Below are 17993 nucleotides of genomic sequence, written 5' to 3'. Positions count from 1 at the left end.
TGACAAATTTTAAATGTTGCATTAATTCTCGCCAATTAAATCATTGTGCTATTGACCCGACGGAGGCAGCCCGAGGAAGGAGTAAAGGTGTGTCCGTGATTGATGGGGCGACTTTCATTTTCGAACGATGGATGAAGGCGTGCACTCAAGTGTAAACAGAATCAGGAAAAGTTTCGTGATGGATTAGCGCAGTTGGTGCAGAAAAATTAACCAACAAATTGTGGCTCGAGGTTATTAGGAGGAGACGGAAGACTTTACTTTAATAATTATAGCAAAAACAATGAGATTCATTCAACTTCAAATGTTACATTCTTCAATTTAACCACTTATAAACACGGTTAGAAGGAAATAATTATTGCAAATAAAACATACAGTAAAGTATCACTATGATAAATGTGGATTTGTACAAACTAGGACTATTCAATAAGAAACATCAAGTGGATTAAAACCAATTGTTCAAACTCACCAGGTGCTGAAAACAATTTCTAAATCTTTTAAACCCACATCTTTGTTTTATCGAACGTTATTTTATTTATTGCTATTTTCTATCTCAGTGTTATCGTTTTGACAGGTCAACAAATCTGTGCCCGACAAATTTTATCAACAATTTGGGGGATACCGCTGGATTCGCCAAGGAACGTCGCAAGTGGCGGTGGCTTCTCTAACGATTTTCCTACATAGGATTTCTTTACACGCTAACATTCACACAGTGTTCCTAGGACTTGGGGGGGTTCATTAATATTATGTATCTTCCTATACGTTTGGCACCATTTTCCTAACGATTGCTACGTAAGTACTTTGCTATACGGCTAGTTCTTTGATTTTTACCACCGTAACGAAACTAGCTCTTCGACGCTTGCACTTTTATTACTTTTTAATCTAATTTGACGCGCCCCTGCGATCGTTCCGAGAAAGCGGCTACCTCGAGTTCGGACAGTGATTTCTGCCATAATTGTAGTTAAGCTCTCAGTGGGAATTGTGTCGTAAAATGGATACAGTCGATTGTGGTAGGTTTGATTTAGCCTAAAGTAATGATTTTGATTAGGTTTTTAAAAAGTAAACATTCAACAACTTCTTGAATGAATCATTTTATGCCGTTCGGTATGGAGTGTTGGCTGAAATTTGTTGGGTGAAATTTGATAGGTTGCAATGGCTTGGTTTGAATAGCATTTTTAAATGCAATACCATCAAATACTACCCGGCACTATCTTTGTTGGTTTTGTTTCGATTATAGTTTTTTATTCGCAGGATTCGTTCTAAAAGTGGTCTGTGGTAAAATGAACTCATCTCCAGGCGTTATCACTCGATACAACTGGATTGAATTGAATTTTGGTAGTACAACCGAGCTTAACTCCGTTAACGCTGCGCCCATCGTCACTATCAGTTCTTAGGGATATACTTTGTTTTTTTTTGTTTTAATATTTTAAGGTACACTTCTGCTTTTTTCATTTACTCTGCTTCCACCCTAGGAGCTACTACGTGGTGGTAATTTGATTCGGAGGTGCTACTAGACACACTACAAATACTCCTCTTGATATCCCTCGCTTTCACTACACATTTTGTAAAGTTCTAGGTGCGATATTGGTTTTTCCCAGCATCAATAGTTTAAGTTTTCTTGATCCACGGTTTTCGTTCTTTTTTACCAACTCTCCTCCGATAATTCGGAAAATTAAAATACTCTGCTGCCTCAATTCCACGATGCTAAACGTCACCTTTAGCTTCCACTGCTCAACTAATCCTATGTCGGCTTAAAATTGTAGGACGTTTGTAAATTGATCTTTCGGTTGTTCATCTTTGCTATGATTCTGTTTATTTATCTTTGACTTTCCACACCTTCGTATGTGTGTCGTTTTTCGTTTTTACCCACCGTTTCACCGTTGTAAATACGTTTCTTCACGCTAGCAACTCTAAGTAGAACCGGCACTAATTCACTACGAAGGAGTACAACCTTCCCGTCCGCTCAACACTATACACATTGAAAATTGTAACAAAACTCATAATGTCTAATGCACAACGCTAGATTACATCAGTGGTAGTAACAATACTGTTTCATTCATTCGTCAGTGCTCCAACAGCTAGGTTCGTCTGTTGAAGAGTTCGTCTATATTTCCTTAGCATAATTGTTTTCCCTCCTTTTGCCTTGAAGGAAAACGTATAAAGGATGTTCCTGTTGCAAAACGCGCCTTACATCAATTCTCACTTGGGGTTCGCTCCACACACACAATCACACGCTCCAAACTTTCGTGCTTCGGTGGTGGAAATATTGTCTCGGGACTAGTCGACATCAGTATCGGATTCTGTTAAAACTATTCTCTCAATCATTCAACGCTAAATGCTTTTTTTGCGGCTAATGCATTTGCTAACAAACTTTGTAACGGACTGCCTTTTGTCGATAGAACCGATATATTCCGACACTATTGTGACACGCATCGCAATCGAACCTTTAAACTGACTTAGCGGCTGACTTTTTAGAGAAACTGCTAGTTTTTACTAAACCGTTTAATCGATTGTTTTGTGTTCAACGAGTAACTCACGACCTTTATTAATTCACGTGTGCAACGCAAGCGCACGGAAATAGGAGAACTTAATTGACTTATTTCTTATTTCCATACAACACATTCCACATGCGCTTCTTGCATCATTCAAGCGTGGAAGGATAATTTACATAAAGTGGCATAACATTTCTTCAACTGTAAGCTGCAACGTAAATAGATAACTTTTTTCTTCCTCCTTTGTACGTTCGCCTTCCTTCCAACTGCAAATCCTTAACAATGTTACATTAAAACTAACACAGCAAATAAAGGTGACTAGTAACGCACACTTACAAGCTGCTATCACGGCGTTGATTTATTATTTTTAGTTTAATTTGTTTTACCCTATGTTTTTCTTTTTTTGGTTTTGTTTTGCATGCTTTGTTTTCAGATCATTTTTTCATCTCTAAAGCCTTGCGGAACTATAAACGTCGGTTTGTCGAGCTTATTCTAAGACCGTTTCGTCTCAATTTTGTTCGATTTAAATCTTACTGGCTACCAAAGATTGCTCCTTTCATTATCACTAGAACTTTCACGAGTTGACTCTGGTCAGTTCTGTCGCGTGTCGTACGAAGTGGCGTTTCTCTTCTTCGTTCTCAATACTTGTTGGTGATTCTACCATATGTCGCAATTTTTCTGGTAGCTTAGCTTGGTCGCCGAGTGACACTGAAAGACGTCGGACGCGCTGCCACCCTGCGAGATGAGCCAGGTAAGACTGCAATACAAAACAAGAGATATGCGATATTACTAATTCATCAGAAACGGCTGGTGCCAGTGCTTACATTTCATCGAAATCACTCGAGTTCACCTCCACTCCGCTGTAATCGGACTCGGCGCACAGTTGCTGGGCGGACACGAGGAAGAAGATCTGCGGTGGCGTTAGGCTTAGCCCCAGCAGCCGGTTCATGCCCTTGATCGGGCCGGACAGCGACAGGAGCGTGTGATAGGCAATCTGCAACCCACCGGAGTGTATGAGCAACTCCATCCGGCTGGTGTTGGAGAAGACGCTGACCGCGCTCGGTACGCACTGCATAATCTTCGTCTCGAACGCCTTCGTGATCGACCGGAGTATCTCCTTGGCGAGCGTGGTGCCCAGTGAGGCGTAGTGCAGGTACGGTGGAAGCACCGGGTTGAAGTACGGCACCAGGATCACGGACAGTGGCACCACGATCGAATGGGACAGGGTGTCGTAGAAAACTTTCGATATTTGGGGATAGGCGTACCTGAAACATTTGAAGGGGGCAATTAGTTGATTCAAATTGAGTCTTTAGAAAAAACTATTTAAAAAATGTGGAAGAATCTTAAAAATCGATAAACTAATAATGTTTGATATACTTCAGAAGAAGGTAAGTTTGTTTCATGAACTGTAAGCAGTGAAGCATTCAACCACAACCTTAACGTATAATAAACACATAAAATTATAAACTATAAATTTACCGTCACCAAACAAACATGAGAAAAAATAGTAGACTACTCAAAACTATTTAGTACATACGCTGTCTGCGAAGATTCTACGGTGAAATTGATCTCCCTCGTGCGGTTGTTGTTGATTTCGTAGATTTTCAGCACATTTTCGAACCAATTGTCCGAACTGATCTCGATCTGGAATGGAGCAGATTTTCAACGATTACATTCCTTTCAGTTAAAGCGCCGGATCAAAACCGCCTTACCTCGTCCAACACAGAGGCGATTTCCGTTCGATTGAAGAGCGTGGGCCAAACCTTAGCCTGTACCTTCAGCTGCGACAATCGCACCAGGGCCGCCCCACGCAGCGATGGAGCCCGTTTCAGATGTTGCTTCATGTTTTCGAACATTTCCTCCGTCTGCACATTGGGAAGGGGGGGTCGTAAGAAGGAAACGAATTAGCTTCACCGAGCAAAATTAGGGACTAATTTTCCGGGGACGGGGGGAGCTTGGAACAATTTTTCCGTTTTGGATTCTGTCTTCAATGATCGACGGTAAATCAATTCGCCAGCAGATATCGCGGCGTATCAGAAAATTACATCGCCAACGATTTATGGCAGTTTCATGTGGTGGTGGCGCGTCGTACCCGGTTGCCGCAGGCCGGAGATCGTAAATTACCGTTTAAACGCATGTTACATAGCGGATGAGTAACGATGTTATCATGCTGGTGGCACGGGAACATGCATAAATCATGCCACTGGGGAGAGAATATTTCGGAGGTTTTGCTCTCGCTTTTACCGTCTATTTACCACCTGAGGGCAGCCATTACGGTAAACTCGGGCTGACGTGTTGTTTATTCGACTAAAATAAGGCAATATGCAATGGCTACGGATGACGATAGAGTTGATCAGAAATAAATTTTAATATTGTCTTCTTTTCTACCACGAATCGAAGGCTCGGGAGCAGCCTTTGTTTTACTGATTGAGCAAGATAATCATTTTTCCAAAAATATGACATTCCTCCATAATCAAAGAAGTTGTTTTTGTGTTTCAAAGAAACGCCTCCACGCTGCTCTTGACATTGAAACGGACCATTACAAATATGAAACAGCACTTTAATTCACCATTGATTGCCGGTTAACAGAGCCACAGCAACAATCGCCCGGGCGCACGCCATATTGCCCTTCAGCAAACGCGGGGAAGGACCTTTTCCATGGTCGAGTACGAAATAAAAAGACGACGCCGCCGAAACGGATCGAAGCCAATCGCATGCGGGAAGCTATTACGTTATGTTCCAGCAGACGATTTTGACCGGCGACCGCGGCATGAATCATTGATTTGCAGGGCGGCCACCTTGTTTGAACTTCTAAAACAGGCCCCGGTTCCCAAAAATAGCGCGCTCACCCGATGGATCGCGTGCCGGATGACCTCCTCGCTGTACTGGGCGACGAACAGGGCCGCGGTGACCTCCGGGAGGGCCCAGTTGGTGGCACGGGTGCACACGAGCGGCGACGGCCGGCCCGGCGGTAGCGTGTTGAGGGCGAACAGCATCAGCAGCGAGTTGTGGATCACCCGGTTCTGGTACGTCAGGAGAAGCTTGCGCAGCTGTCGAAGGTATTCCGGGCTGCGGATCACTATCGGCCCGGACCAGTTGCCGGGCACCAGGTCCTGCCAGGGAAACTGGAAGAAACGGCGTAAGGTTGAAAGTAGGTGGAATAGGGAGCGAGTTCACAGTGCACTTACGAAAGGATGCGCGTTCGCGAGGGCTGTCACATTGTTTAACACGTAGCTGCTGATGAAATCCTTCTGGACGTAGTGCCGCCGAATCTGTGGAATGTTCGGGAGTGGAAGAAAAACAAAGAACAAACATCAGATACGCAGCCACACTCCGTCACCTTAACGATGTCGCTATCGATTCGTAAAAATAAAACAAATATCGCCCCCAGATGCCCCACAAAGCTCCCAAGCCCGCACCTACTCCCAGGTGAGGGCCGACGGAATTTATTACCTCGTTCAGTTCACGAATGAAGCCAGAAATAAGATTCCGCTCCGACTGCCGCTGGTCAGCGCTCAACCCTAGCGGCAGGAAGGTATTGATTAGTTCGTCCAGTAGCTCCGGCACGTCGTCCACATCGTACGGTGGCGCTCGCGGACCATTCCACCGGACAGGGTTCTGGAACGACACACGAATGGCGCTATAACAGCGACTCAGGGGAAAGCTTTAGCTCTAAGACCTCCAAGGATACCTCAAGTATGTTCGGTGGTGTGTTTGGTCCGTCGATGATCAGCAGTGTCTGAGGTTTCCGGCCGTAACTCAGATCGTAGTAGATGCCGACCAGCGGCAACGGTCCAATCGCTTGGATCTTCACCACCAACGGGGAAAGACTCTGCGGACCGACCGAACCGATGTGCAGGTAACCGCCGAGTTGGTCCAGGCGACGCTTTATGCTGGTGTCGTTCAGCTCTTGCCGCAGGCAGCTCCCATAGAGCCGGCCTAGCTTCCGGAAGATCCCACTCGTGGTATTGAGGGAGAGTAGCTCTAGAATAGGGCAACACAACTTTCATAAATTGAATAACCCTATATACCACAGCTATAATCGTCCTAGGGACAAGTTCTGGTTCAGAAGAACCAGATAGAAGAACCCTTCAGATAAGTGGAATGCTATATGCCTGGGAACTATTCATGTTTTAAACATGAATTTCTATACAATAGGACCAAGTAAGTGACTTAAACTATCAACTTTTTCTTAGTATTTGTTTATAATTTCTAGGAGTAGAACTTAATGATATACGTATAGAGTTACGTGTAGTTTTTATGTTGTCATTGAGATTATTCTAAAGATTCTTACGAAACGAATTACAGATTTCTATTTCACTTATCTTTTAGTACTATGGCGCTTCAAAAATGTACATAACAAAATTCTTAGCAAGTAACCAAAATAAATGAAAATAATATACCGAGAGGACAGATTTTTTAAATATTAGATTAAATTTTCATATCAAATGGAAATATAATAAAACATGCTGTTTATTCTACTAGAACAAGCTAAAAGAGAATTTATAATCGGAATTATGGAAGGTTGTGTGTCATAATTTTGATAAATAATAAATGGAAAAAGAGAATATTGTAGCTGTATTCCGCTTGCATGGGCTTGGTTCCGGAAGAGTGCGTATCACTTACGTTGCATCTGAGTGTCCGCTATCTCCTGTGCACTCTTGACCGCCCGCAGGCTGCCCTCCATCGTGGAGCAGCTGTAGTTCTTGAACTCCCGGCACGGCTCCACGTCCCAGTTCATCCTGGACGAGACGCTGATGGCGGCCGCACGGCAGATCGGATCTCCGCAGACGGGTGGCGGGGCTGGCGTCGGGTGGCAGTCGTCTTCGTCGGCGGCGAAGCAGTCCCGGGGCAGCTGGGACGGTGCGGCCGAGATGAGGAACAGGATCGGCGAGGCGACCAGAAGCGACGTCACCAGCAGCGTTGCGGCCGTGATCGCCATCTTGTGGACGGCCGACGAACTGCGCAGCCAGATGCAGGGCGCACAGCAAACCCACCCGACCGGGTTCTTCAGTGACGCTATCCGGGATCCGGGCGCCGCCCCTCCCGTCGCTCCTGCCTGGGCACCTACCGCCGTGGACGTGGAACCCCCGAGGGACGTGGTGCCGGTGGCGGAAGCCGAAGAGTGTGCACCGGTGCGACCTCGACTGGCGTTCGCCGAGGGCTTCGAGTTTCCACCGCTTGCGGACATCCCACTGTTTGCGTTACTCTTTAAAAGTGGAAGAAAAATGTTTTTCGCAAACGAAAAGGAAACAGAAAGAATTAAACCCTTCGCCCACGTCACGGTCGTAGTGAGGAGGTCATTTAGTTCTCCTCCGAGCTAGCGCTCACGTATCTAATTGGATTTTAAAATATGCATACACGGGGGACGGAGGGGCTTGATCGGGCAAATGTCAGCTCAAAGCGAAACGACACGAATAAAGGCCACTGGGGGAAAACTTGTGCTTCACCGAAAATGTCCCAGTTTGTACCTTTTCTTTTCGCCTCGTCAAGGTTGTGGGGAAAAGTGTCAAGGGCCGTGTCCTACGGCTCCGATACCGGTTGATTGAAAGTCAATGACAACCTCTCGATGTCGTATACTGTAAGTCCGTTGTCAGTCCGTCAGGCTGGACAGTTTGAAGGTGAAAAAGTGGGCTGAAGGAAAACTTTCGATCTCGTTCATTAAATTCTCTTTTTAGCTTTGAAATACTTTCTTTTGATTAAACTGTGTTTGAATGGCTGCAGTTTTTTTCAGTAATGTTAATATTATATGTAATTTAAACATGCACTGTTTTTAACCAATTTTTATAGTACTGGCTTTTTATTATTTCGGTAACTCAATTAAATGGATTTCGTGAAAAATAAAAAACTGACTGTATCTTACAAAAAACTTTTACTGAGGGAAAACCATTCCAAATGACTTTGTAGGCCATCAATGTAATTGTAAATAGATTCAATTTCGCTGATTGCTTGAAAAACCTTTCGCTTTCCACAAGCTTCCCTCTTCCCTATCCGGACAAAATGAATCGAATATCTATTAGTGCGGATTCACCATGCGCGTTCAATTTGCAACACACTAATTGACTTTTTTGTTCCATCCTTTTACAATTGTTGGCAGTACATTCCTTTTTGGTATCGATCGATGAAACATCCTGTTGGAAATCATGTATCCCCTATTGGCCGAACAGACAAAAACTCCTCCTATTCCAGCGTGGCGCAGCGGAAATATGCTTTACATTGCAAGTCGGCAAAAATGTTGCCAAATTTCAAACCAACCCAGTGAGGTAGAGAGGGTTCTCGCGAATGCGTATGTTGTGTGTCCGTGTTTGGCCGTGCAGGGCAACCGGAAGAGAACTTTTTTTTCTAGTTCTGGTAGCTGCCACTACCGCCTCTACGAACACGGCGAATGATGGATGATGGATGGTAATGATGGTGGATCGTAGCAACAGGATTGTTATCCTGTGCTGACGTAATGAACGTAAGTATTGTGTTTCAATATTTGTTTGTTTAGTATAAAGGAGTGGTAAGAGAGTTGAGGTAGTCTGGTTCATTTTTGAGCAGGCGTTTTGAATACATTTGAATACACCTTACACCTATTGCACAGCTTATGTTGGGCGTACTTTATAGAAAGTCGTTGGATTCGCATAAATTTATACACTTTTATAATTCATTCAAAAACTCAAATGTAATAACACATTCGTATAGATATGCTACTCACGTACTACAACTCGAATGCACATCGTATGATTGTGTGCAATCAAGAAACTTCCCGCAGCACGCAACACCACACACCCTTTCGCAGCGCTTCTAGACTTAAAGTGCATTATTAAGGAACTACCAGCTTTCCGTGCCTACTTCCGGCTAACTGCTAACTACTGCCCTATCTCTCACCGCCTTATCTGCGCCGCCCGAGCGAGCACGAGTATTTGGCATGTGAATAATTTAATGGCATTTGTTAGGATGCATTCCCTTTAGCAGGTCCTTCAACTTGCGACCAGCCCGTCACGACCGGAACAATGTCGTACACGTCGAGTACGTGATGGTTGCGCTGCCGTGCATCAGAGCAGTGCTGCATTCTTCCGTGCCAGCTGTCCGTCCGTCTAACCAAACCCGTCTACTACCGTTTGCTTTCGGACCGGTGGAGATATGAAGCGATCACCGTGCTCATGACGTTCCCGGAAGTGGAGTTGATGTTGCACCGGGAAAGCGCACGAGACGAGAAATGGATGACGAGGCGGACGGGTTTTCGTTTGCCATTTCGATTTGGCACAATTTCCATTTCTTATCAGCCCTCCAGCGAAGGACTGTGGGGTGGTGCGGGAAAGGGGAACATCGACGCTGACGCCAGCAGTTGCGGCGGTACGGTCGATCGATTCGCTCCTTTAACCCAATTCACCGAACGATAGTAAACGGAGGCCGGACTTTTGCTGAAGCGGAACGAATTTTGCTGCCGTCCGAAGATATGTTCCCTATCTAGGTCATGTCGAGAGGAAAAGGGGAGGGGGTGGGAGAGAGAATTGTCACTGTTGTATTGTGTATCGTTCATATTTTTTATACCCATTCAAATTTCATGGCCTCCAGTCCCTGCATCGATAGGGAAGAAGCATCCGTCCGAGAACGAAAACCAAATGCTTCTGCCTCCCGTCATATTTTCCCGACGTGATAATTGATGCAGAGTGTGTTAAAAAATGATCATAGCCATATTCGCCACAGTGGAGCAAAGCAATATGGAGACTACAATCGGAGCCTCCTTCCACGCTCGACCAACTGAAGCATGACTGTAGCGAATAAATGATTCGTTTCAAATATCCATTTTCCATTGTATTCGGTTTCGCAACATCTTGATTTGACTTCTTTCAGATTGCACGAAAGAAACAATTTGTACAACACTTAGCCGAAAACTCACTTCCATCAAGAGTAGCAAACATTAGATACATTGCTGCAGTGTTGCTATTGGCAACATCTCTTTTTGCGAGGTGTCTTTTTCCAGGTTTCAATTAAGTGATTTCCCGAAGACTGTTTCATCTGTAATTCTTTCAACTTTTAATATTTTATCCGCAACTAACTGACTTCTTTTTTCAAAATCTTTATTATTTCAAAAAAACTTGCTATTTTTCTTGAAAAAATGCGGCAAGGTTTTTGAGGATATTATTTGACCACTTTTTTTTAAATTATTTTATGACAGGTTGCTACTTGTTCCACTTTTTGGTAAAGGGCTTTTACTAATTTCTTGCTTTCCATTAAACGCGCAGATTGCACAACACAGACGAAATTTTCCTTGAAAGGCTATATTCTTTCTCCCTCATTATAAATTATTCTTCAATCCATTCCATTTGGATATACCTTGAGGGTACTTGAACGTGTTAGTCAATCTGCACAACAAGGTTAAGCAAACCATTTTCAAAATTATGATAACCCGATTTACTGCCTCGCTGAGAGCGCACATTTACCAAAAGTGATTTTATTACGAAAACAAACACAAATCTATTAGCTTTAATGTATTTGCCCTACAAACACGTGTACGTAGTTTTGGAGAATAACATGCAATTTCGGTGTTAAGTGCGCTTGTGGCCAAATGGGCCCAGAATGGAACCGTTACTGATCGGAAAATTGGTTGCCGAACGTGGCGCAGGGCGGAACAGGGGGAGGATAATTGCATACACCATCCCCTCCGTATCGGCACGCACACAACTCGTCATCAGCGAGCACACGAGGTCGGCCCGATGAGAGCCCGTTTTATTAGCTGTTTGCGTTGCACTGCACGTAAACATTGACGAGCGATCGGGTAATGAGTGATGAATGATTTACGACAATCCGCTCCGATTAAGCTCAGGCCTCCACAGGTCACGTTCGGTAGCCCATTGGTTGGTTGTTGGATTACGGGAATGACGAGAAGGGGGCATAAACTAGTTCATGTCAAATGAAATGCTTTTCAAATTATTGTCTCGGTGGCTTTGGGACGCGCTCGTTATAATGGGGTTTGCCTTTTTTTGCCTGCGTTCAAAACGTCACCGAAGACGTTGTGATGAACAATTTCTCGGGGTTATGGGTTGGTGGTTAAACCACGACTGGTTTATACAATGAAGTAGAGTATTTTCCGACAGCAAAATAGAGAATATTGTTCTGAACGATTTGTTAACGAATATAAAGAAAAGTAGAAGCTTTCACTGATGAGGAATTCCTTTAATCCAAGAGACAATAATGTTCCATAGTTGATACCATGTAGAAATAATTTCATAACATTCATTAAAAATCGAACAGGTTGGAAACCAAAATAGCTGCAACAGATTCTTTCAAAGTCATATCAAAACCAGACGAAACACATGGAAACGATATCACCTTCTCTCTGACAAGCAAGCAAATGAAGCTGCCAAAAACCATATTTCCCTGCATGACAAGCCAAGTTTTGCTTCTGGCCCTTGCTCCAACACACACTCGCATATTCAGATCGACGTGAAGCAGGGTAATAAACATTGCACCACTAAACAACTAACTTTGGAGTTTGCTAACGATCAATCAACCTCCTCACGTCCCCGCCCCGAAACTGCAGCCTCCTGCAAACAAACCCTGCCTTAGCGAGGGCAAACTATGCTAAACTATTCGCCGAACGGTGCTGACACGGAAGAAACTCTCGGCTAATGAAGAAAGTTCGACCAGAAGAGTGTCAAGATGGATATAGCTGTGGCCGGGTGTTCGAACACTTTGAACAAATGCCTTCGAGTCAAGCGAAGGAAAAGGATCTTGCGGTGTTTTTGTTTACGTCAGTTCGGAGGAGTGTGTTTTGGACCAGTTATTCCTCCAGCACACCTAGGTATTGCTTCCAATGTAGCTTCTCGTTCCAACGTAATACTCCCTCTTTCAAGATGACAATAAATTACGTTGCGTCGGCATTCGATCAATACTTCCACTTGCGAGAATACATTTTTTCGAGGACCTGGAGCCACTCGAGTGAGCCGAAGGACACAAGGCACAAGGAGTTCGGGGAAAGTACTTGAAAAAAAACTCCGGTTTCAGTTCTTTATCCTTCGCTGCAGGATGACAACCATGAAGAGATGCCTCTTTAAGAAAGTTTCGTTCTTTTTCGAGGGCATGTTCGCTTTTAGTGTCGTCAACAACTTACCCGAAGATGGACAACCGAGGCCGAATATCCAATAATTCGAAAGAGCAGAGTGTAAGACGATGAAACCCCTCCAGTTTCATAACGGAAGCATGGTTTCCTAATTTACATGATAATGATCTAGATCGTATTGCTCCTCGAAATGTGCTGCGTAGGTCGGCTTAAGAGAGATCGTTAGAGTGTTTGTGTTCCGCGCATGGGAAATTTCTTTCCAATATGAAAAAAACGACGGCAGAAAGGGAGACATTTAAGTTAATTGAATCCACCCGGCAAACAGGGGCGTAATTAAATGCGCCCGAAATACAACCGTCCGCATAAGTGGATAATCGCTCGAGCAAATCTCTATGCTCGTTTCGCTAGCAATGCAAGCGGCACATTCCGGGCTCGCCGGTACGGGAAAGCTGGCATCCGACATTTGCTCTCCAAAGCGTACACTGTGTGAGTGTGTATTCTGTGATTCGGTGGTCTTAAATCCGAACCCTTATGGGAACGCAACGGCGCTGCCAACGAGGCCATGGGCTTCACTTATCCAGCTTCTCCCTTTGGCACAACTCCATCGTTAAGCGCAGCAGAATGTTCGTTACTTATTTAATGTTGTGCAATCATAAATTACGTGCGTTCACATACAACCCCTCCACACGAACCGCTTCGTGTGATGGTCCTCCTTGTTCCGAGGGCTGCTCGTCTACATTCCCGCCCTTTTTTATCACTGGCAGAACGTTCGGCCATTGCTTCCCGCGTGTTGGTTTTTGCAAGATCGGACCGAAAGAGAATTGCTTGCGTGAACCACCAGGCGCCTCCATCCGGGATACGGGCACGTCTTGAGCGTTTCCCCCAATGCAATGGCAAGGGTTTAAAGTGCTTTGCCCAGTGTTGAAACCATATCCCGTACGAAAAAATACACTGAAACACACATCGTTCTGCATCGTTCCCTTCTTTACGTTCCCATCGAAGTGACAGAAAAGATTCTTCGTCCTTCGCTTTGCACACAAAGACACACATACACACACACACACTCCCGATGGCCGATCGATGCGGAAAGGTGTAAATTACTTAAGCGCTAGCGTACGGTTCGTTGAATAATGCAACGCAGCCGGCAACGGATGGATTGGGGCAGATAAAAATGGCAACAAGAAAAACGAAGGTGGGAAATGGCCTCCAAAGAGGAAAGTGAAAGAAAGTGGAGAGAACGAAACAATAAAGTGGAAACTTCGTCACCCGATGCGCGTCCAAGAGCCTACCCGCTGCCGAAAATAGCCAAAGTGCTTAGATAAAGCATAGCAAAGTTTTCGTCGTCCGTCCGAGGGGCCCGACGACCGCTAAACTGCCAATTAAACTATAAATAAATGGGAAACCTTATTTACTTTTCGAGCAAAAGATTATCAGCAGATCGCGAAAAAGGAAAACTAAAACCTATTAAGCTCACCTCTTGGGAAGGGAAATAAAACAACCGTACCGTGCAAAGGGAAAGGAAATGCAAAGTATAGCGAACGAGAGAAGGAATTAACGACATATTAAAAGTTGGACCATTATTAAGCACCAGGACAAAGATCGTCCCATAATCGTTTCCATTTTATGGCTACTTCATTTGCCTGAAGGTATTTCATTGCCCGGACTTTATTTGCGACGAGGAAGCGAGACTAAAACTCTAACTTAATCCCGAAGAGAGAAAAGGAAAATACCAACAATTTGTGAACCATCCGAACGTATGGCATCGTTTGGCGCTTACAAAATTTCCCCCAAAAAAAAGGGACGGAAAGTGCATAAAATTTTCACTTGCTAATGTTGATGGTTAAAATTTACCTCGTAAAGATTTCACTTTCCATAGTGGGTAAATATTTCATGAGGCCACTGTAAGGACTTTGCGCAACTTGCTCGTTTCGTTCCGCTCCGGTTTCGCATGCTGGGAAAATGCGAGAGAACGGAAAGTGTATCCATCCGTTCTAGATCATTGCAATAAATCGCAGGGAAGCGCTCAATTACGGTTGGAATTTCTTCCGCCGCTGTTCCTTCCGTTTTTTTTTCTTCTTGTTTCTTCTACTTGTACGACTTGCGCCTGCTTGCCTCGCTTTGCTCCCTAGCAGATAATGTAATCGAGTCCCACCGTCCACATAGTGACTTGCTGCGTCACATGGCAGCTGATGATTCTACGTGGGACTTCCGGCTCTCATGGTCCATTTGGTACACTTGATGGAACCAATTTCCAATTGGTATCTTACCGCACCGTGACCAATACCCAAGAGGAAGTGAGAGGGTGGGAGGGGGGGGGGGGGGCAAGATTATTATTGCTGAGGCCACGATGGGAGGGAAAATTATCGTTTGCTTATGGATGAGTTCGCAATTGGGCAATCTATTGGGATAATGTGTCGCAGAAGGCCAACCCGGAAGGAGGAAGATTTCATTTTCCCTCTGTGAATGTTGTCTTTCCCCTGCCACATGGGGAGAAAACATTACTTCTTTTAGTTTTGATACATGGCTATTTTCCGGGAGGAAGCAAATTTCAACAAACCCTGTTTCACAGTTTAAAGTAATGTGTTCCCAGTTCAAATCAATAAATTTTACTACGCGCCAAAGAAAAATATTGCTCCACCAACTCCACATGGCTGTCAATCTTTCGTCGGGGGAAAACAATTTTCTTTGGCATCCTTCTTCAGCTCCCGCAAGCACCGATGACGGATTTCCGCCACGGAGGATGGTTTATTTCCTCGAGCGAATAAAATAAATCGCACCGAAAGCCGATTACATAACTGGCCCACTGGACACTGAACCATAAAATGAGGCCATTCCAAAATGCGGGGTGCTGACGGAACATGGAGGCACGATTCGATTAGGCGGAAGAAAAATGAGTTTGGCAGCCGTTTTGGGGCCGGCGTTAGGATTCCCGCAGGACGCTCGTCGTTTTCCTCCGGCGGCGCGAAACGGCCCCGGGAACGGATTGATTCCGTTTGATTGATGTCTGACATTAATGAGCGTCCCGTGCGGCACGTGGTCTTATTTTTCTTCGGCAGACTATCGTCCCAGAATTCGACCAGATGAATGACAAACGAGCATCGGAACGCGGGACTTACCTTTCGTTCGCTGCTGCTGCACAGTTCGATACCCTGCTCGATCACCTGCACCTCGATGTCGTCGGTGCGGAGCGCCTGCAGGGGATGGTTGGCGTGCGGGGGCTGCAGATGCGGTGCCCGCCCGGCACCGACACCCGCACCGGCTCCACGGGCTGTCATTGGTTCGCCGGTCATGTGCGCGTGCCGATGCAATTCACACCTTCCCACACCCGGGTGGGACGAAAACCGGTGGCGGAATGGTAGAACGCCGAGCAAGGAAACCGATAGAACGATACACAGACGGACACACACACAAACACCCACCAACACTACCGTTCGCGCACGCAAACGCCTCGGAAACGCTAATGGTCGCTAGGGCACGCGGCCAAGCGACGACCACCACCGTACGGCGAGCAAAACAAACTAATCTCACTCGGCGCTGCACATTCCCAAAGTGCCCGTTTCGCTGGTTGTAGCTGGACCATCGCCGTGCTACAGCCGCCTTTTGCTGCCTACAGTGGCTTGCTCTATTCTCACGAGGACGACCGTGACGTCACGGAGCCGAACGGAGCAGATGGCGACTTTCCAGCGAAGCACGTGGGCCGTAAACAAAAGCACATGGCACGGGCCAAAGGGAAAGCTCGCTCGCAAAACTTCTCACCGCCCGAGTGGGGGTACTCACTCACACGACCGGTCACTCATTTTCACCAAAGCTCACGCGACACGCGACAACGTGTGCTGGGACAAATTTCTCCCTTTGCTCCACTCGCCTTCGCTGATCCTCCGATTTTTCCTACCGTGCGTGACTGATTACTCGGCGGTTGTGTGCGTGTCGTGTCGACATTGAGGTGGTAGATAAAAAAAAGTGTAGCACCACACACTTCCTTCGCGGGTGGGAAATTCTCGGTGGGAATTGACAATTTTAACGGTGGCAAGTTCTTTTCTTTTATTTCCTATCCTCTCGTCCGCAATTCACTCCAGAGGATTGGATAGGGGAAGCGTTTGTCGTCAAACCAAGGGCTTCAGGGCTGTAAAACGGTGTTAAGCAAGTGAATAAATAATCAGCTCGGGTGTAATTCGGAACGAATGACGAACACGCACCGCGGGGGTGAATTTATGCTTCAAACTAAACCGATTGGCGAAGAAAAACACCAAGAGGCACACGCAATTTCGGCACGTTGGGCTACGAATGCGATTGATTTTTTTCCTTCCTCATTCGAAAAACATGATCGCCTGATTTGTTTCCCACCCACACGAGAGCGGTTTATTTATTGTTTTTATTTTTTGCTACACGCCACCAGGCGCCTCCATCGGCGTTGGAAAAATCGTTCCGATCGGAAGGCGTGTGAAGTTTCAATCAGTCCATTTTTACATGTCACTCCAATGCGATTCGGTTGCGCGCGCGAATATGGTTTTGATCGAAAAATTCGGAAGCCCGGGAAAAAGCTGCGGGAACGGACGGGGAAGCATTGGTAAACATCTTCAACGTTCGATACACTGCACTTTCCTCCCCCGGCCATACGATGGCCATCTGGTTTATCTCTCTTGCGCTCGTCATGTGCCTACCCCCTGTTTTTTGGTGGGGAGTTTTCCAAACATCCCACCACCTCCCGCCGCGACTGCCACGTTCGATCACTCATCAGACCAAACGAAAGGGGAAGCGCTGACGCCGAAGGGTGAAGTGCGAGAACGATTTACATCCTCTTATAAATCACAAACACCACCGCACGGAACTGTCATCCGTCGAACCGGTTTTCCATCGAAGCTGCGTTCCCGTTGCCACTGACTACTACGGGGCTTCGAAGCGGTGTATGTGTGCTACCGTCGTTATCGGTGACGTGCAAATAATCAATGTCGAGTTGGTCGTCAACAAAAAAAGGAGACCACAAAGCCTCCTATTCTGTTCCAGTAAATCGGTACGGTACAGACCGAAACCCCCGCTCAGTGGCAAACCACTGGAGAGCACTCAGCAGGTTTACAGGCAGGCCGTCTCATGGCATGCCACAAACACACAACAACCACCGCTACCCCGATTTCCCACGAGAAAGGTTAGCAGCGGCGAAGCGGTGGAAAATTGTTTGACAGGTGATTATGTCATCAGTGGCAGAATTTTACAACATCTAACATCGTTTTCCAATTTGGCAAACCCCACAACGCGGGCATTCCCTGAGGATGGGAGCTTTTCACCATCGAAAACACACACAGAAAGGGTTTCCGATGGGACAATCATATGAACGCCATGAGTTTTAGACCACGACGCATGCTAGATCCAGTACAGTATGATACTCGGGATCGACCATAAACATTCGTGGTTGGTTTATTATTAGACCCGTCTGTCCTTGTACGGTCAGGAACTTTCAT

At 45.7% G+C, this 17993-nt stretch overlaps 1 protein-coding gene across 1 annotated transcript; it reads right to left on the bottom strand.

Moving 5' to 3' along the window:
• Window positions 1-1399: 1399 nt before the first annotated feature.
• Window positions 1400-15827, bottom strand: LOC131272007 (neprilysin-3). The gene is made up of 10 exons (XM_058273610.1): window positions 15654-15827; window positions 7116-7698; window positions 6181-6473; window positions 5943-6107; window positions 5678-5761; window positions 5339-5614; window positions 4202-4354; window positions 4027-4133; window positions 3314-3754; window positions 1400-3246 (listed from the first exon to the last, which is right to left on the bottom strand). Exons 1-10 carry the CDS (start codon window positions 15825-15827, stop codon window positions 3147-3149), a joined length of 2376 nt encoding a protein of 791 aa, XP_058129593.1. The 3' UTR covers window positions 1400-3146.
• Between the last annotated feature and the right edge of the window lie 2166 nt (window positions 15828-17993).

Source organism: Anopheles coustani, chromosome 3 (assembly GCF_943734705.1).
Source record: "Anopheles coustani chromosome 3, idAnoCousDA_361_x.2, whole genome shotgun sequence".
Taxonomy (NCBI): Eukaryota; Metazoa; Arthropoda; class Insecta; order Diptera; family Culicidae; genus Anopheles; species Anopheles coustani.
Note: the sequence above shows the minus strand (reverse complement) of the source record. Positions and strands in the feature narration are given on the sequence as shown.

What these genes read in the sequence shown, in the direction of transcription:
- LOC131272007 (XM_058273610.1), bottom strand. Translation starts at nt 15,827, where the DNA reads ATGACCGGCGAACCAATGACAGCCCGTGGAGCCGGTGCGGGTGTCGGT. An exon ending in AGCGGACACTCAGATGCAAC is followed by an intron (nt 6,474 to 7,115) that starts GTAAGTGATACG and finishes GCCCTATTCTAG; the next exon opens with AGCTACTCTCCCTCAATACC. An exon ending in TCATTCGTGAACTGAACGAG is followed by an intron (nt 5,762 to 5,942) that starts GTAATAAATTCC and finishes AACATTCCACAG; the next exon opens with ATTCGGCGGCACTACGTCCA.